Source organism: Odocoileus virginianus, chromosome 32 (assembly GCF_023699985.2).
Source record: "Odocoileus virginianus isolate 20LAN1187 ecotype Illinois chromosome 32, Ovbor_1.2, whole genome shotgun sequence".
In the NCBI taxonomy this organism is placed as follows: domain Eukaryota; kingdom Metazoa; phylum Chordata; class Mammalia; order Artiodactyla; family Cervidae; genus Odocoileus; species Odocoileus virginianus.
In genome coordinates this window covers 15,391,840-15,412,779 of record NC_069705.1, presented here as the reverse complement: position 1 = coordinate 15,412,779, position 20,940 = coordinate 15,391,840, and the positions used below count along the sequence as shown (strand labels likewise).

The 20,940-nt window shown below is 42.5% G+C and overlaps 1 protein-coding gene across 4 annotated transcripts in view; it reads right to left on the bottom strand.

Moving 5' to 3' along the window:
• FUT10 (fucosyltransferase 10) overlaps nucleotides 1–20,940 on the bottom strand; it is a 229,838-nt gene that overhangs the window by 146,695 nt on the left and 62,203 nt on the right. For 2 of the 4 annotated variants that reach the window (XM_020910102.2, XM_070459912.1), the window contains 2 exons: nucleotides 19,161–19,996; nucleotides 10,917–11,250 (listed from right to left, as the gene is read on the bottom strand). In XM_020910102.2, coding sequence (XP_020765761.2) covers nucleotides 11,026–11,250; nucleotides 19,161–19,996 — 1,061 coding nt within the window. In that variant the 3' untranslated portion in view covers nucleotides 10,917–11,025. Of the gene's footprint in view, nucleotides 1–10,916; nucleotides 11,251–15,632; nucleotides 15,726–19,160; nucleotides 19,997–20,940 lie in introns of those variants that run through there. The other 2 variants (XM_070459913.1, XM_070459911.1) reach the window with 2 other exon arrangements.

Sequence of the window (20,940 nt, the reverse complement as noted above, 5' to 3'; positions counted from 1 at the left end):
AGAAATGTCTGTTTAGTTCTTTGGCCCATTTTTTTGATTGGGTCCTTTATTTTTCTGGTATTTAACTGCATGAACTGCTTTTGTATTTTTGATATTAATTCTTTGTCAGTTGCTCCATTTGCTATTATTTTCTCCCATTCCAAAGGTTGTCTTTTCACCTTGATTATAGTTTCCTTCATTGTGCAAAAGCTTTTAAGTTTAATTAGGTTCCATTTGTTTATTTTTGCTTTTATTTCCATTACTCTGGGAAGTGGGTCAGAGGATCTTGCTGTCAAAGATTTATGTCAGAGAGTGTTCTACCTATGTTTTCCTCTAGGAGTTTTATAGTTTCTGGTCTTACATTTAGATCTTTAATCAATTTTGAGTTTATTTTTGTGTATGGTGTTACAAAGTGTTCTAGTTTCATTCTTTTACAGGTGGTTGACCAGTTTCCCCAGCATCACTTGTTAAAGAGACTGTCTTTTCTCCATTGTATATTTTGGCCTCCTTTGTCAAAGATAAGGTGTCCATAGGCACGTGGTTTTATCGCTGGGCTTTCTATTTTGTTCTACTGATCTATATTTCTGCCAAGACATTTTAACCCCTGATAAAGGAGTGCGATCTCTCCATAAAATCTAAAATTACAGTACACTATCTGCATTTAAAAGGCATGTATGTCTTCAAAGGACTTCTTGAATACTTTACCCAACTTTCTGATACCTAGCAATACAACTGATTTATCAAAAGACAGATGATTTTCAGGTGTCCCCTCCCCTGGACCTGTCACCATCTGTACAGAAAAAAGAGGACCCATCCAGGCTTTTCCACCTCAAGAACAAGATTAATCTCTGCAACCAGCACTCTGAACTGACACCCAGCTTCCTTTTTCAAATGTGCTAAAGAAAACAGTGTATACTATTTGGTTGCATTTTCTGTGATTGGTTATTCTGTGATTGGTCTTTTCTTTTAATGTCCCCTTGATTCTCCAAATATTGCCTACTTCTGTATGTTTTTATATATATATGTATATGTATATGCTCACCAACAGCAATAAGACTTGGCAGATTAATTATTCAAATTAATTATCTTGGCTTGGCTTTAATTTCTATTTTAAAGGCTAATGCCTTGAACTAGAAGTATCAGCACATGAAAATATTGCCAACATTTATTGCAAATTTTAAATGGAAAGTGTTCTAAATTCAAACATATTTGTAGATGTTCATAATTTAACTCACTCATGAGCAAGTTTTAAATGAAGGAAGAACATGCCACTTATAAATCATTAACTTTGACAATATGTGTGGATAAACAGTATTCAAATTCATAAATGAGATTCATTCATCGAGTTTTCTTAGGCATTAGGGATATATACAAAAAGAAAAACACCATTTGATCTTAGAGACACTTAGTCTGCAGGAGACAAACATGTAAACAGATCACTAAAATGATCATATAGGCAGTCTGTTTATAGATATTGTAGGATAGGTTTTTCCCATCTGACTTTTCGCCTTCTGATGTCAGGTGCCTATCAGAGTAGGATGAGAGAAGGGAACAGGAGGCAGATGGTATTTTAGCAGGACAATCTACAGAACATGCCTACGGGGTTACAGATGCTACATAGTCCAGAATATCAGGGAAGCCTCTTTTTCTCCAGCTGGGATGCCATCCAGCCGATGGCTTGGCAGTGCAAGGACACACACCTACAGAGAAGATGCAGGACCCTGAGTGTGGAACAAAAAGTAAAGATGCTACGTCTCAGACCAGTTGAGAGAAACCAGAGAGGAAGATGCTAATGACATGTGGCAGAAGAGACTCCCATAGCTCACCTCCTCACTGAAACTCTTAAATGAGCTAGAAGGTGGACCCAAAGGTCAAAGACTCTTCAATGTGTTCTTCCTCATCCCCTGCAGATATGGGGGTGGGCATATATGTAGTATGTACACCGGAGCTTAACCTGTCAACTGTTAAGACCATCTGGGGAATGGGTTGTACTGTTCCCTCCTTTTCTATATTGAAGGGTAATCTTGGTGATTACAAAGGAGAAATGTACAATGTGTAACGAAAGAAGAGACAATAATAATAATCTTTGAGGGTATTAGGGAAGGTTTCATGAGGAAGTCATTTGAGCTGAGTCTTGAAGCATAAGTAGGGATTCATCAAATTGATATTGGAGCACAGGGAACAAAACAGCGTATACAAAGACACAGAGCTGAAGAAAGCATGGAGCGTTTAGACATATAGTTAGTCTGGTACAAAAGAGCACACGGCATAGTAACAGGTGAGACCTAAGAGGTGAGCTTGGAAAGTCAATAGGGCTGTACCAGAAGAGTCTGTATCTCAAAGGGAATGAGGGGCTATGAAAGGATATTAAGCTACAGAGTGTTTGATTTACAAGAAAACAAGTTTTTCTTGAGAAAGGCCCCAAAGTGAGCAGACTACAAAGTTGACACCATCTAAATAAATTGGGAAAAGGTTATGCAAGTGTCATTTGAGCTTTCCAGATGGAAGGATATGGGGCGTGACCTCGGAAGAGATCCGTGGAGCGCCTGAATTTGGGGGGGAGTAGACTGTGGTTGGTGGGGTGCTACACAAAACAGTGGCAGAAGGAAGGGACTGATGTGAATATGACAAAGCAACAGATCACGAAGTGGGATGGGTTACCACGGAGAGAGGGGGCAAGGATGAAGAGAGAGCATGCTCAGATGTGTAGTTTTGGTGATTTGACAGACAGGTTTATGAGAAAAGATCTTGATTTCCATTTCATTAAGATCAAGGGGCCCGGAGCCACAGCATGTAGGCAAAAACTGTATTGAAGGAGTAGGAGAGGAAAACTCACAAAGTCATCAAACAGCGTTTAGTGCTCAGCCATGAAACAGAATCGTGCCATTTTGAAGCTCTTTGGGGGTCTGTATGTCATCTAGCTTTGCTTCATTTTATCTATGAAGGAACTGGGGTTCGTATGAGGTAAAATGCTTTGCACAGGGTCACAAAGGTAGTTAATAGTGAAGGTAACGCTAGATACAAGCCAGGACCCCTGACCTAGAACAGCTCTGTCCTGGGCTATTCCGTCAGTGGGACTCAACCATAAAAGGCCATCCTATACCACAAAAAAGGAACCCGCTGATGTCCTACTGGAGCGAAGCCATGGGCGTCTTCCTCTTAGTTACTGTCTTCTTGTGTAGGGCTCATCAAAGAGCCACAAGACCCTAAGAGCTTGTAGAAAGCTTTAGAAGTCAAAACCACCTGCCACCCTCTGCAATTTTGGGAGTGAAAGGAATATGCTTAGATCTAGAGGTGCACCACCGTGACTGAAAACAGAGGAGGCATTTTTTTTTTCATCAACAAGAGATATACCTACAAAGCAGGGTTTTTTGATATCTCTGCACACTGCAAAGGCACCTTCTGACAATTCAAATGAACATGTCACAAGTCAGTGAAAATTAAGAAAAAGGAGGTATAGAGAAGGTATCAAACAATTTATCAAGCCACACACCACTTTTCCATTTTTATTTTCTTCCATATTTCTTGCAAAACAAACTCACGTAAGCATACTTTTATTTATAATGAGAAAAAGAGACCAAATGTTGACTTCCTTGGTGAGTACTGAACAGATGGAACCAGAAGCATTGAGGGGAGAGGAAATGGAGACAAATCTGGTTGTCATGGTTTCCTTGAGCTGCAGTAAACACAGGGACCCCAATGGACAATGAAAGCCCCCACTGGGAAAAACCACATGTCGCGCTTTTCTTCCTGAGATAATTGCCAGGCTCACTTGGAAGATCTGAAGTCCACAGGAGATGAGAAAACAAGCAATGCTGTCACTCATCTCTGGCTATTCTCAAATTATATTTACCCTGAAACCACCCTCTCATCCCATATAACAGGCATCAAACAATTAATGACGATCTCATATTAATCAGTCATCCCACTGGGCAATGCCCTGCAGAAATCCGTGACACATTAAACCCAAGACGTGAGGGGAGCACTACTCGAGATCACGTTCTCGGTTTCAATGGGAAGCAGTGAGGCCCCAATGCAGAGAACAGCATCATGAAAGATCTGCAAGACCTGGTGACACGGTCAAGGTCCCAGGCTCAGTGCCACTTTCCAGTCATCTCCAAATTACCCTAAACCCACCTCTACTGTATTCTAGGTAATATGTGAATCATATGAGAGCTTGATATACCTGCATGGCCCAACTACACCCCCATAGTTTGTTTATAGGGGTGCTGGAAAAGGAGAGAATGGGAGTAGAGAGAGACCCTTTCTCAGCTGCTTTCTTTGAGGTTCAAATCAAGGTCTAGCGCCATGAAGACTGTCTTCACGTGACGGTGAACAGCTAAACATTGGAAACATTCAAGTGTTTGGCTGAACACACATGTTTTGTCTGGAGGTTTTGATCAAGTTAACACGAGGTCTTTTCCAAGGTCATCGCAGAGGCTGCCAGCGCTGAGGTCAGACTGCTTCGGCCCTGAGCCCTATGGCAGTCCCTTCCCGCGCCTGCCAAAACAGGCTTTTCCCAGTCCACACGAGATCGGGGGTTGTTTTCTCCTAAAGATGCCCACGACTGACCCTCCAGTTTGTTCCAGCCTTGTGCAAGGTGCACAGATTCCCGTGTCGAGGGGACGAACGTGGGCTGCGTAGGGAACAGTGGTTCTGGGGTGATGGGTGCTGAAATGCCAGGCACTCGAGGAAGCTACAGACAGCAGGAGGAAGCGGGGTTCACCTTGGCTCAGCTGCATGTCCTCAGGAGCCAAGAAGAACCGTTTTTAGGCTGCTGAAATTTATCTCTCTCGTGAGTCTGTCCCCAAGGCCCAAAGCCTGCAACATCTCATTTCCTGTTTGGGGATTTCCTGAAATTGAAACGGAGATGCTGGCCTCTGTAAAGAAACCTGTAGAAAGGCTTTTTCTTTGGAACTAGGACCATGTGCGGCAGCTTCACCGTACAATTTGGTCTCACCAGCTTGATGCTCTTTTGCCATCTCCTCTGAAAGTGCATGTACCACCTCTCCTTCATTACCTATGCTCTCTGTTCCTGGTCATCTGCATTCCCTTTCACTTTTTGAAAATGTGAAAGCCTCTTATAAAATTTAGTTGGAGGTATTGCTTTTCCAAAAGATGGGGGCAGAATTTGGGGGAAGCCACATTATCCACTATAATTGCAAAACTAAAGGAAATTTAGGATAAGCCTCAAATGAGAAAAAGCACAGCCTTGATGAATGGTACCTTTGTTTCTTAGATGGGTGACTTGTATGGGCAGAGGGGAGCTGGGCATAATAAGCAGGACACAGGAAAGGACATCATAAGCTCTTTTCTTTCACCCTTAAAGCTGGTTTTCTATCCCCATGATCATGGTTTACTATGGTGTCACTTACAAGATCCAAACTATTTTGTTTGGAGTTTTTGATGTTTACGTAAATACATCATCATTTTTGAGAGCTCTGCTCTGTCAGTTCTCACAGGAAAGAGAAAGGACTCATGTCGACAGAGTTGCACGAGCCTCTTCTAACAAATCAGGCACGATACCAGCAAACTGAGGCCTTCCCAAAGATGGGAGTAAGTTTTAAGGCCAACATATGAGCTTTCCTGTGGCCTTCCAAGATGACTCAATGGTAGAGAATCCACCTGTCAGTGCAGGAGACGCGGGTTTGATCCCTGGGTCAGGAAGATCCCCTAGAGGAAGAAATGGCAGCCCACTCCAGGATTCTTGCCTGGGGAACCCCACGGTCAGAGGAGCCTGGTGGGCTACATCCATGGAGTGGCAAAGAGTCGGACACGACTTAGTGTCTGAACAGCAACACAACAACAACGAGATTTCCCAAGTGTTTCACTTCCCAATACATACAAACCAAATTACGGATAAGTCCAGTCTCACAGGAACATTCTGAAGGAGAAACAGACCGACTTACAAGAATGACACAAGGTCTCCTCCGCTAGTAAAGAATGCCTATTTTAAAGGCTGTAAGGGTAGAACTAGACTTTTCATATCAGTGAGATAGTTTCTTTTTTCAAAGGCACTGAAAAGAACGGCAGCAACCTCTCTGTCCCGCCATGGGAGAAAACAGAGTATGGCAAAAAGGACGTGAACAGTCTTGGGTTTGAAGTCTGGATCCGTTGTTTACTAGTGACACAGAACTAATAAGCTATGTATATATTACGATGTCCTGCCTCACCATCTTAGGTGAAGTAAAAGCACATTTCCTTTGAAATGAGCTTCCACCTTCCTTAAAAATGTTTTTTCTCAAGGGAACTCTCCTACATTATTGATTCAGCCACTACTATGGAAAACAGCATGAGGGTTCCTCAAACTAAAAATAGAGCTGCCATATGATCTTGCAATCCCACTTCTGGAGCTATAGTCAGAAAAAAAATCATAATTTGAAAAGATACATGTAGCCTTATGTCCACAGCAGCACTACTTACAATAGCTAAGACATGGAAACAATCTAAATGTCCATTGACAGCTGTAAGGATAAAGAAGATGGAAGATATTAGACACACACACACACACACACACACACACACACATATACACATGGAATATTACTCAGCCATAAAAAAGAATGAAATACTGACATTTGCAGGACCATGAATGGACCTAGAGATTATCATATTAAGCGAAGTAAGTCAGAGAAAGACAAGTATTGTACAATATGACTTATACATGGAATTTAAATATGACACAGATGAACTTAATCACAAGACAGAAACAGATTCACAGACACAGAGAACAGACTGGTGGTTGCCATGAAGAAGGGGATGGAGGAGAGATGGATTCAGAGTTTGGGATAAGCAGATGCAAACTATTATATATAGAATGGATAAACAATAAGGTCCTACTGTATAGCACAGAGAACTGTATTCAGTATCCTGTAATAAACCATAATGGAAAAGAATATGAAAAAGAATATATATGTATAACTAAATCACTTGTTATATAGCAGAAATTAACATAAATTGTAAACCAATTATAGTTCAATTAAAGAAGAAAGATGATCAAAATATACTTTCAATGGCATCCCTAGAGTTACTGCAAAAACAAACAAACAAACCAGGGAGCGGGTGTCAGAGAAGACGTGTTTCATTTTCTTCTTTCCACTTCATCACCTCCAGGCTAAAGACATACTGAAGCTGAGAGGTTAGACCATGAAAATAGGAAGTAGAAGACATCTGTGATTATACTATACTACTTAAAGATGTTCATCTAACTGACCTGCATTCTTTCAGACTAGCAGATATTATTATTTCAGTGGTGAAATGAGTGTATGTATGAATGGTGTATGAGTTATATACACGATGGCTGAATGCAGCCTAGAAGATAAAACTTTGTCAGGCGCTGCAACTTAGTAAATATTGACTTGCCCCAGCCCCTGTCGTGAAGGTGAACAGATGGAGTTTAGCCACACCGCAGGACTGCTTGCCCAGTGAGCTTACTCCTGTTAACTGCCATTCCCAAGTCAGTTCTTATTCTTGCCAGAAATCACACAATGTCAGCAGGACAAATGCCTCTTCTTCTAGGAAACAGGAATAAAACAAGGGAGTAAAAAATGAAAAGAACAGAGAAAGGATTTGCTTCTAGACTTCCCAACTCACTCCAAAATCGAACCTTCAGTACTTTGAACCATCTTGTCAATATAGCACATTTAATACACTCCTATCCATATAATCCGTTTATATCACACCTCATGTTTCAAATAGAGTAGCGGAAATTCAGGAAATAAACTCCATCTCATGGGACTCTAACAGAATAAAGAAACAAAAACGTCCTGGAAGTGGTTTGTATTTTCTGAAGGCATTTCTATTTTCATCCACTCCTAGAATTAGCAGGTAAACTCTAATGGTAGCAAGGGTTTTATCATTTTCACTCACTGCTGTAGACTCTTGGCCCAGAATAATTTCTGGCACATATTAAGTGCACAATAAAAAAAAATTGAGTAAAGTAATAAATTCCAGGCAGCCTGACATTCTGAGTGACCCAAATAATGATAATTTCCTCAATATATTTTAAAAATATTTTTCGTTTTTTGAACTTTTTTTTTTCTGGTTTCCCAACTGAAAAAAACCAAAGGCTTTATTTCCCACATGGAAAGCTCTGATTACCTTTTATCTCACCCCAATTTTGAAGTGATCTGTCATTTTCAAAATATCCATTGTAAACTCCATTTTCACTGATGGAACTCTTCGACCAAAAAAATTATTTAAAATAAATGCCTATCTCTCTAGTATATAATACTATTGCTTCCTTCCTTCCAATCATAAAAGCAAAGAAATAAACTAAAAACACCTTTATACATCATCATCTCTGTTTCCATTCAATGTCAGAAGTAACATCTGTTAACCTCCTAAACAAATCTCAAATATCAGGAAGCTGTCAAATTCAAAGTGACAGAAATTCATTTTCCAAAGTTTTAATGTGGCATATATATATATATATATATATATATATATATATATGCAAGGGAATATTTCTCGGCCATTAAAATAAGAAAGAAATCAAGCCATTTGCAGCACTGAGGAAGGACCTAGAGATGTCAAACTGAGTGAAGCAAATCAGACAGAGAAAGAGAAATATCATATGCTCTCTCTTATATGAGGAATCTAAAAAGAAATTATACAAATGCAGTTATTTCATTTGAAAGCTGAAGTTTTATCATTGGCAACAAAGTCTATCAAGCCTCTTAAAGTGACAGGCGCACTACACTCCCATGAAGATGACCAACAAAAATCCATCACTGAACAGCCACAGTTTGCCAGACATTGTTTTAAGCAAAAATGGTTTTCCACAGATAAGTTCAGTTCACAACTCGAACAATCACACAAGTGCTTTTCTTTGAGATTCCTGCTGTGCATTGGTGTACAGCAAACGCGTTTTATACATACGCCCCATTTTGTCACATAGAATATTAAAAAGACGTATACTCAAAGGTCAAGGTTTTATAAAATTAGTCATTTTTATTACTTCATCAAGAACACCATTAAGTAAACTTGCTCTATCGTAGTTTACTCTGTATACATAAGAAGCGATTTATGTGAGGCTCCTGGGATAACGCTCTTGCTTTAAAACCATTAATGTCACTTGCTACCTACATTGATGGTCTCTAAAATCTTTAATTACCTACTCAATCAGTTTTTTAAAAATTAAGGATTTTGTAATAGTAAAGTTCCAAGTATCGTAATGGCCTATCGGGGCTGGCTATATAACCTCCCAAGCTTATTTACTTATTTATTTACTTGTCTGTTTTACAGTATCTATTTATTTATTTTTACTTTTTGGCTGCATGGCACATAGAACTAGGGATTGAACCTGCACTCTTTGCATTGGAAGCGCGGAGCTGAACCACTGGACCACCAGGGAAGTTCCATGAACACAAACTTATTTAATTATCACAACAACTGCACAGAGAGCAAACATGACACATGAGCAAACCAAAGATTTAAAAGACTAAATAATTTGGCCAAGGTAATAAAGATGGTACATCGAAGAGGGGGGACTATAATCAGGTTTTTCTTACTGTAGAGTCACAGCTCATCATCCCATATTCCCTCTGAGTTTCTCAAGCATTTTCATTTCTGTAATCAGAAGGAACTAAAGATCTATGCTGACATTAGAATCATGTGTTCTTCTTAGGCACAAAAATGAAGGCCCAGGGAGGTCAAGAGGTTTGTTCAAAATCATATTTAGTTAATGGCAGAGCTGGAATGGAAAGAACCCAGTCCTAGGCGAGAAGCCCTGTGACGCTTCTTGCCTCTAAAAGAATGTTCTGGTTTCATCCTTATTTCTCTGGCACAGCCAGAGACAGACCTGCGAAGAGGAGATGCCCTTGGCAGGCACTGAAAGACACTGGCCTGTGATAAATGGGCAGCTGGTGTCAAGGGTGCCTTCCTCAGCTTCCTCCTTGTCCCACGGCAGGCACATGAGTACCACGACCCTCCCTGTCCTCTGGAGCTTACGTCTTTCCGCTACAAGGCCATCACACGGCAAGTGGCAACAGGCTCAAGTGTCATCTAGAAGACCTCCCAGGCTCCCAAGAAAAGAGAATGGGAGCTCATGTTTTCTCCCTCTCTTTCATAAAGCTCCAGCAGAAGCTCCAGACAAGACAGCTGAAAGTCCTCTGTGACAGGGTCAGAAATGACGGGGGATGCTCCCAAAATGAAGGGCTACCCACCACAGGTTGTACGTCACCCTAAGACAAGTCAGCTTCCATACCACGGGAGTTCGGGCAGGCACGCGCTCTCACCACGATCCAAACACACAGACCATCCAGCCCAGCTCATAGGATTCGAGGTACTATTCTGCTCAGTGGAACATGGGACCTCGGGGAACTCATCGCTCAGAATATCCAAAGAGGAGGCACGACGTCACAAAAGGAACGGGGGAGGATACAGGGCAAAGCGGTGATAAGAAAGGTGTGAGGGGTGGCTGAGAGCATGGGGGAGATGGAGACGCGCTGCGTACTGTAGACCTTAGGCGACCGCGGATCAACCTCACGCAGCCTTCACGGCACACTCGCGGCCCTGGAAATCAACAGCTGGCACCTCTCACTGCCAAGTTCTAATGCATTTCCTGTTCACGCTCAGCGTCAGGACACCGGGCTTGCCAAATACCAATCGATGCAGACTGCGAGGGGAGTGGAAGAACCCACAGCTATACACCTCTGCCTTCTTTTCAGGACCTCGTTCCTCGCAGCAAAGAAAACATTCACTCTGCAGCAGGTGAATTTTCACACAGGACGGCAAGGACATGTGTCCAGACATGCAGTCTGAAAGTGACTAGTATTTGGTAAGAAATGTTAAGCTCATTCAAGTTTTTCCATAAGATGGTATGGAAAAACCTAAACAAACTTTTTGGCCAACCCAATACTTGCTTTTTTTTTAGTATAAAAAATAGAGAAGCGACCTCTAAGGGTAATTCATATCTATCATTGGACAGAGCTCACTTGAGTACTGCAGTCATTTATTCTCATCCTAATGGAGCGTCAACAAAGCAGCTATTATATTCAAACAGTAAGGCCACCTAGAGAGTAAAACTCTAATACTTTTTGGATATTAGTCCTTGAATACTAGGGCCCAAAACTCTTGAGTTGAAAAGTTTTGATTCCTATCAACCAGCCACCTGAGTGCCCGGGCTTCTCTCTTGGATTGCTGGAAGCTTGGTATCCACATCTCTCGCAAGGAGCGCCGACGTGGGGCCAGCGGTGAGAAAGCAAACACTGTAGGCTCTGGACAGCTCAGGTGGGTAGCGTCTGCCTGCCATCTTTTGGGTGGTAAGCCCTGCATTGAGAGAAAGAGGGAAGAATGAAAAATATAAGTTAGTACAAGTCTCATGTCCCTCAGTACCTAAAGCAAGTACCTTCACTCCATGGAGTCTCCATAGTTACACTGCTGAAGAGTTAAAAGGAGAAAGAAAGTATCTAACGTTTATTGAGAATATCCTGTGCCCTAGATGGGCTTCCCAGGTAGTTCAGTGGTAAAGAATTAGCCAGCCAATGCAGGAGATGCAAGAGGCGTGAGTTTGATCCTTAGCTCGGGAAGATCCCCTAGAGGAGGAAATGGCAACCCACTCCAGTACTCTTGCCTGAGAAATCCCATGGACAGAGAGGCCTGGTGGGCTATAGTCTACGCGGTCTCAAAGAGTCAGACACGGCAATGACGGAGCACTCAAAACACACATGCACTAGATACTCTGCTAGGCGGGTTTCACAGGTGGTCTCCTTCAGTCCTTCAATCCATTCAGCAACACCCTCAGGACAAAGCACATTTTTATGGTGTTTTACAACACAGAAGAAAAGGAAGGGATTCCACAAACTTCCTAAAAGGGAAAGATCAATTCGGAAGGTCAGAAGTTAGGATGGTTTTGGATGTCTGGACAATAACACTAGAAGTTAAAAAGCAGTGGTGAAATTCATCGATGAGTATCAACACTAGTAAGTACAACTTTAAGGAGAAAAAGAAGAGTTGCACAGCCTCGAAACATCTCCCCCCAGATATTTACTAATTATTGTGGTGGTTTCAACATATGTCCAGGGACTTCCCTGGTGGTCCAGTAGCTAAGACTCCATTCTCCCAATGCAAGAGGCCTGGGTTCAACCCCTGGTCAGGGGACTAGATCCCACCTGCCATAACTAAAGATTCTGCATGCTGCAATGAAGATCAAAGACCCCACGTGTGGCAACCCAGTGCAGCCAAATAATTAATTTAAAAAATATATATATATATCCTCAAATTAGTTTATATTCCTCCCCCAAGGAGGTGAAGCTTAATTCCCTTCTCTTTGACTGTGGGCTGGATTTACTGACTCGCTCAGTGTAAAGAGAAAATTAGTGACTTCAGAGAGGAAAAACCTAGCAGACACCACCTTAAGCAAGTGATCAAAGAGAGCATCACCAGTAAAACATCATGTTGATATCACTCATCCTCTGACATGATACAATCAGAAGGGCCTTTTCACCTCTGTCCTCTTATCCCCCTAAATCCAAAACCCAAGTCTCAACATGAGAAAACACCAGAGAAACTCTATAGAGGAACATTCTGCAGAATATATTGACCAGTCTTCTTCAAAAATGTCAGTTATTAAAAAAACAAGGAAAGATGGCACAACTGTCACAAACTGAAGGCGTCTAAGGCGACATGAGGAGTAACTACAATCTGGTATCCTGGATTCGATCCTGGAACAGACAAAGGATGTGAGTGTAGAAGCTGGAGAAACAGGACTCAAGTCTGTACTGCAGTTCATTGTAGTATTAACAGTCTATATTGGTTTCTCAATGTTGACAAATGTGCATGGCTATGTAAAATATTAACATTAGAAAAGAATTCTGGCACTCTGCACTATCTTTGCAAACCTTCTATCAATCCGTAATCCTTTCAAAAGTTAAAAAAAAATTTAAAGAAAGCCAATAACAAAATGCCTTCAAAATTCTGAAAAAACAAAAAAAGACTAATGTCCATTTTAGTAGTTTACATTCAGCTAAACTATAGCTTAAATGTTAGAATCGAATAAAGACATTTCAGACATCTCCCATACATCCTTTGTCAAGAAGCTGAGGGTCAGTTCAAATCAGCCGCTTAGTAATGTCTGACTCTTTGTGACCCCACTGACGGCAGCACACCAGGCTTCCCTGTCCATCACCAACTCCTGGAGCTTACTCAAACTCATGTCCATCAAGTCGGTGATGCTCTCCAACCATCTCATCCTCTGTCATCCTCTTCTCCTCCTGCCTTCAATCTTTCCCAGCATCACAGTCTTTTATAATGAGTCAGTTCTTCTCATCAGGTGGCCAAAGTACTGGAGTTTCAGCTTCAGCATCAGTCCTTCCAATGAATATTCAGGACTGATTTCCTTTAGGATTGACTGGTTCGAACTCCTTGCAGTCCCAGGAACTCCCAAGAGTCTTCTCCAACACCACAGTTCAAAAGCATCAACTCTTTGGCCCTCGGCTTTCTTTAAGGTCCAACTCTTACATCCATGCATGACTAATGGAAAAACCATAGCTTTGACTAGATGGACTTTTGTTGGCAAAGTAATGTCTCTGCTTTTTAATATGCTGTCTAGGTTGGTCATAGCTTTTCTTCCAAGGAGTAAGCATCTTTTAATTTCATGGCTGCAGTCACCATCTGAAGTGATTTTGGAGCCCCAAAACATAAAGTCTCTCACTGTTTCCATTGTTCCCCATCTATTTGCCATGATGGGACCAGATGCCATGATCTTTGTTTTTTGAATGTTGACTTGTAAGCCAGCTTTTCCACTCTCCTCTTTCACTTTCATCAAGACGCTCTTTAGTTCATCTTCACTTTCTGCCATAAGGGTGAAGTCATCTGCATATCTGCGGTTATTGATATTACTCTCAGCAATCTTGATTCCAGCTTGTGCTTCATCCAGCCCAGCATTTCGCATGATGTACTCTGCATATAAGTTAAATAAGCAGGGTGACAATATACAGCCTTGACGTACTCCTTTCCCGATTTGGAACCAGTCTGTTGTTCCATGTCCAGTTCTAACTGTTGCTTCTGGACCTGCATACAGATTTCTCAGGAGGCAGGTCAGGTGGTCTGGTATTCCCATCTCTTGAAGAATTTTCCACAGTTTGTTGTGATCCACACAGTCAAAGGCTTTGGCGTAGTCAATAATGCAGAAGTAGATGATTTTCTGGAACTCTTTTGCTTTTTTGACGATCTAACAGAGGTTGGCAATTTGATCTCTGGTTCCTCTGCCTTTTCTAAATCCAGCCTGAACATCTGGAAGTTCACAGTTCATGTACTATTGAAGCCTGGCTTGGAGAATTTTGAGCATTACTTTGCTCATGTGTGAGAGGAGTACATTTGTGTGGTGGTTTGTACATTCTTTGGCATTGCCTTTTTTAGGGATTGGAATGAAAACTGACCTTTTCCAGTTCTGTGGCCACTGCTGAATTTTCCAAATATGCTGGCATATTGAATGCAGCATTTTCACAGCATCACCTTTTAGGATGAGGGTACAATCAACCAAATACAAAGAAAGAAAGTTAAGAGAAAAGGAGAAAAACATACACGAAACAGAGGTGTCAACATAAAAGAAAAAGACAGGAAAGGCAATTCCCAAAATGCTAGGGAAGGGAGATCTCAGGGTGGTCTCTACACAGTGTAGAAGGCAACCAGATGTACCTAATATATGTCACAAGGCTCCTGGAGAGATTTATTCAACAAGATGAAATGATTTGAATGCCTGGAATAGCTGAACATCTTCAAAGGAGGTTTAAACAATCAACAAGGATTGGATTAGTTATGTAAAAGAATAAAATAAACAAACAAGAAATAAGACAGTTATTAACTCGAGGGAAACTAAAAGCTGTACAGGTAAGAGAGTAAATCACAGTATACTACATGGTTCATCTCTACATAAGTTACATGATCATATAAACAGTGGATATTTTTTAAAAAATTGTGTATAAGAGCATATTATTTAGAAACATTGAGTAATAACCAAAATAATTAGCTAAGTATGGTAGTAAGTGGCTTCCCAGGTGGTGAAGAATCTGCCTGCCAATGCAGAAGACGTGGGGTTCGATCCATGAGTTGGGAAGATCCCCTGAAGGAGGGCATGGCAGCCCACTCCATACTCTTGCCTGGGAAATCCCATGGACAGAGGAGCCTGGTGGGCTTCAGTCCGTGGGGCTCCAGGGGGTAGGACACACCTGAGCACAGCACATGGCTGGTGGTAAGTGGCTGCCTTCCAGGGAAGGAGAAAAGGAAAAAGAAGTAGAAGATTGCTTTGTTTTGAACTAACTTTGCAGAACTATCTGAAACAAGTACAAGATATACTTGTACCTGTATATCTTTTTCTTAAAATTTTTTTTTATCTTTTGGCCACACCACGTGGCGTGTGAGATCTTAGTTCCTCAACCAGGGGAAAAACCCACAGCCTCTGCATTGGAAGCACAGTCTTAACCACTGAACCACCCAGGAAGTGCTAAAAAAAATTTTAACGTGAAGATATTAGAGTCGATAATAGTCAGGTCTGCAATGATTACTCTTCGTCCATACCAAATTTAGAGAGCAGAGCAGAAAAACCAATCTGAAATACACTAGAGATGTTTAGCCTGTAAAAGAGGTGACTGAGTGAACATAAAGCTTGTTTTAAAGCATCTAAAGAGATTACAAACGAAGAGTGAACTAACTTGTTTGGTAGAGCATGAAGGATAAGGTTGCCTAAATTCTCTCTTCTCTTGATAACTACTCACAGATGGTCATGGAGTTTGGCTTCCAAGAGCCTGGAATGAGAGTAAGGATTCTTTACCAAGACAAAATTGAGCACAGAAAACCAGAACAGGAATCCAAATGACAAACCACAAGAAAATGCTAAGACTTAGAATCTGGGGAGTCTAAATACCCATCCAGGGACTTCCCTGATGGTCCAACGGCTAAGACTCTATGCTCCTGGGTTCGATCCCTGATCAGGGACTAGATGCCACATGCCACAATTAAAGGTCCCACATGCCACAGTTAAGATCCTTCTTGCATGCTGCAACTAAGACCTGGTGTAGCCAAATAAATACCAACTCAAAGTTCAAAGGATTAGATGCAGGCTCAAACGTGGGGTTACTACAACCAGAATTCATGGTTGGGGAGAGACTGTATTTGGAGCAAGACCACAATCAAATAAGGAGAACCCCAACCGACTACTACAAAACAGCTTTGGAAAGGCCATTGCTCATCTTTCCTGACTGATGGGCACACATGCAAAACTGTGTCTCACTACATTAGAGTCAAACGCGGTAGCTAAGAAAGAACTATAGAAGGGGAAGTCTTGGTTCAATACAAAGACTGGTATAACTGTATAAACTTAACAAAAGATAAGATTTGCTGCCCTAAAAAATGGTGAAATCGCCAGCCCTGGAAATGTAACATAAATTAGCAGATGACTTGGTCATGACATTTGAAACATCAGTTTCATCTGTACTGACCACACCACCTTCAGTGGCCTTCCCAGCCCTGAACTTGCGTAACTGTCTACAGGAGAAAGTCAGTAGTAGTACTCTCTTTCCCTGCCTGCCCACTCGAGAGTTCTTCCAATGGTCTAGGATCAAGTCCCATTTAAGGTGACATCACAGAGAAAGGAATCTTGTGAAATGGACTCTTCTAACTCTAGTGTTCTTCCAGAAATGTTTCATAGTGTGACCTGAAGAAAGTGTGTCTGATGAAATAGTTATGGCATGTTTAGTAGTAACTAATTTTCAGCATCCCAAATTGCCTTTCCAGCTGAAGTCTTGGGCAGAAAAACAAGCTGTTTCTAAACTACAATTAATGAATATTTTGCTTCCAGGGAGAACGTGGCTCCTATTTTAACAATAAGGAAAAAGTCAGATAATCTATAAATTCGTAACTCTTCCTGAGTTCGTCAGGGTACCAAGATCACACAACAACCAAGTGAACTGAATCCCAAAGTGCCATGTTTTTCTCAGGAAAGATATACACAGGATCAATTTCACCTTTTGCAGAACACAGGAGAAGGAGGTGGCTACCACAAAGTAGGTAACAAGAAATCAACTAAAATTTTAACAAATCTTTATAGGTTTGGGCTACCATGTTAGTTTGGAATAGCTGGGTTACACCAAAAAAGAGGTCAAACTCACTCAAAAGCTTTTTCTTTTAAAAAAAATTATTATTTATTTGGCAACATTGGGTCTTAGTTGCACACAGGCTCAGTAACTAGGGCACATGGGCTTGGTTGCTCCATGGAATGTGGGATCTCAGTTCCCAGACCAGGGATCAAACTCACGTCCTTGGTATTGCAAGGCAGATTCTTAACAACTGAACCAGCAGGAAGGCCCCAAAAGCTTTTTCCATGTGCCTCCATCAGATGCCCAGGAAGAAGACTGGGGCCAGGGCAAAACACTGGAAACAGCCTCCTTCTTTGGCCCAGGGCAGGGAGGGGGACGTCAGGAAGCCCCTTCCATCTCCCCAGAACCTTCCCTCACAAAGAGAAAAAGCCTTACGACACTGAGGGAGCAGGAGCTAACCTTTTATCTTCGGATCCAAGGGATGAAAAGCTACCACTCCCCCATACAAAATTCCCCTGTCTCATGGTCTGGGGGGAGGCTGGAAACCAATCTGGACCTAGGATCCCACCATGATACCAGAGGTCACCTACCCCTAAAGGGACACAGAACTCTCATCCATCCAAACCAACCACAGGCGCAAGGCAGAGTCTGGCTTGAAGGAGAGGCAAGAACACTGAGAAAGCTTCACTCCTGAGCTCCAGGAATGCAAAAACCTAAGCCTGATGCTGCCGAGAAAACAAAGAACCCACCCTGCCCATGCCACGAGCCAATCGCTGAGCAACAAGCAACAGCAGTTTACTGTTCATGGAGGGGCAAGAGAAGGGAGAACCCCCTGTGACCCGTCCATACAGGACCTGCCAAAAGCTGAGGGTGGGGGGAAAGCCTGAGAAAAACCACTTAGTGCCAGGTCCCACTGTAAGTACAGGTAATCATCAGAGTTAATAATGATAATATTTAATTATTGATTACTACAATTATAAATACTGGAATAATTTGAAGCTGCAGAGCGCTAAACGTAACAGTAACAACACAGACCTTTCTTTTTCTCTTTTTTGGCCACACCCCGTGGCATGTGGGGTCTCAGTTCCCTGGCCAGGGGTGGAACCCTCACCTCTGTAATGGAAGGCAGAGTCTTAGCCACTGGACTACCAGAGAAGTTCTGCAAACCCAAATTTAGGTCAGCTCTTGACTAGACCCTCAGGTGGCACCAGCGGTAAAGAACCCACTTGCCAATGCAGGAGACACGGGTTTGAACCCTGGGTCAGAAAGATCCCCTGGAGGCAGGCATGGCAACCCACTCCAGTAATTTTGCCTGGAGAATCCCATGGACAGAGGAGCCTGGCCTATGGTTCACACGGTCGCAAAGAGTCAGATACAACTGAAGCGATTCGGCACTTGACGAGACCAACTCAACTGGCATTAGATTCTCATAGGAGCGCGAACCTGCGAACTGCACCTGCGAGGGATCTAGGTTGGGTGCCCCTTGTAAGAATATAATGCCTGATAATCTGAGGTGGAGCTGAAGCGGTGCTGCTAGCCCTGGGGAGTGGCTGCCACTGTCTCCTGTCACCCTCAGATGTTTTCTAGTTGCAGGAAAACAAGCTCAGGGCTCCCACTGATTCTGAATTATGGTGAGTTGTATGATTATTTCATTATATATTACAATGCAATAATAACTGCAATAAAGTGCACAATAAATATAATGCACTTGAGTCTTCCCAAAACATTCCCCACACTGTCCCCTGGTCCATGAAAACATCATCTTCCATGAGACTGGTCTTTGGTGCCAAAAGGCTGGGGACCACTGGGTTGAAGGACTGAAAATGTGGATGAGATTCAGAACTTCCCATTAAAAAAATTTTTTTGGCCTTCATGCCTCACCTACAGCTTTTGTGCATCACTGCCCAGCACTTGTAGTGTGATATCCTCCAGAAGAAACAATAAAGAAGAATTTAAAGCCTTCAGGACAGACTAGCAAACTTCATGGCACTCCTCAAATAGAAATGGAATATCCATCCTTCCCGCAGAGCCTGGCCTCTCTGAGTGAGGACCAGTGATGACGCAGCTGCAACAGAAGAATGCAGAGCAGCAGCGAACATCAAGACGGCCACCCAGCACCTCTCTGCCAAACCTGGGCTCACTTACCTTTTCCTGGAGCCTAATGTTATCCCACACCTTGCTGCACACCATACACTCAAATGCGTCGATGTAGTTGTCCTGCTTAACGTCCTGCACCCCCCATTTCCGTTCCCTGAGCGCGGTGAGAAGTCGCTGATTTGAGATCTCACCCTTCAGCTTCCACTCTATGTAGGCCTGGTAGCGTCTGTCATCCTGATCCAGCGCTCTGATGTAACTTGCCAGTTCTCTAGGGTGAGAAAATTCTGATACCAGGATAGCGCTTCTATTACTTGGAAGCCAGTCTGCGATGCTGGGGGATCCGTAATACACAGGGACGACCCCCAGTTTCAGAGGTCTCCAGAACTTCTCGGTGATGTAATCATCACACACCGCATTCTCAAAAGCAAGGATAAACTTATACTGGGCGAGGATCTTGTAAAAGCCATCTGCATCCATAGAGGCTGGATTGCTCAACTGTGGAGGGAGAGGTTTGTTTCGCAGACACTCGCCATAGGAATCGACCTCAATGTATGTCATCAGCTCTCGAACATAACTGTCCCTGTCTGAGGGCGGGTCACAGTCGGACTGTACATACACCAGGGGAGCAAGGATCTTCCGGAGGTTGTTTTTAGACCACAAGGGGACCAGGTATCGGAGGGACGTCAGGACTTCCGTGCCCTCCAGGTACTGGGTGGTTAGTGGCAGGTGGGAATGCCGGCTGAAGGTGGCGGTGTAATTGAACAAGGTGATGACTGGCTGGTGAAAGAGCTTATAATTATTTTTTGGAGACTCTTCGTGAAAAAGGGCCCAGTCGTGATGGGCTTTCCGAGGCAGAGGTAAGCTATCTATGCTAAAGTCAGTACCTAGGAGAAGAAAAGACAATGTTAGTATGTCCAAAAGAACTCTGGTGTTTCAGTTTGAGTTCACCCGGGAAAACTAGTACATAGAGGAGGTTGAGGCTATAAATAAGAAGTCTGTTATAATGCCTGCAAAATGCCTGGTAGTGCAGTGGATAAGAATCTGCCTGCCAGTGCAGGGGACATGGGTTCCAGTCCTGGTCCTGAAAGATCCCACATGGCATGAAGCATATAAGCCCAGACGCCACAAATACTGAACCTGAGTGCTAGGACCCAGGAGCCACAACTCCTGAAGCCCCAGTGCCCCAGAGCCTGTGCACCACGACAAGAGAAGCCATGCAGTGAGAAGCCCGCACATCCCAATAGAGAGCAGCCTGTGCTCACTGCAGCTAGAGGAAAGCCCACACATAGCAACAAAGACCCAGAGCAGCCAAAAGTAAACACATAAATAAATTTTTTTTAAAATGCCCAATAGTCAAATCATGAAGCTCTCACCCTAGAAACTGCTTATAAGGAGGGCCATCAAGGAAAGGGACATTCTCTCTCATTTTATAAAAAGAGAAATGGGAGTAAGTGTCTAGCCTGGTTCTGAAGAATTTATTCCACTGCCTTCTGCAACTGGCTTTTTCTTTCCAGAGGCATTACCCAAACAGGAAAGGAGAAATGAAGAGAGAGATAATTCTTAAAAAGGGAAAGAGAAAGGAAGCCAAAAGGGAGAAAGCAAACTAGCTTGGCAGATTGATTAAATGGAAAAAAAAAAAAAGGAAATTATGCAAAAGTAGCCAGAACAAATACACGGGATAGATTTTTTTTTTTAATCCAAAATGATCGATTTTCAACAAAGTGCAGTGAATCAGTCTTAGTCAAAATGGTAGATAAGAGGCTTTTAAAGACTTAAGAGCTGATAATAGCACTATGTTACAGATCGCTGAAGGATGGATGTGCAATAA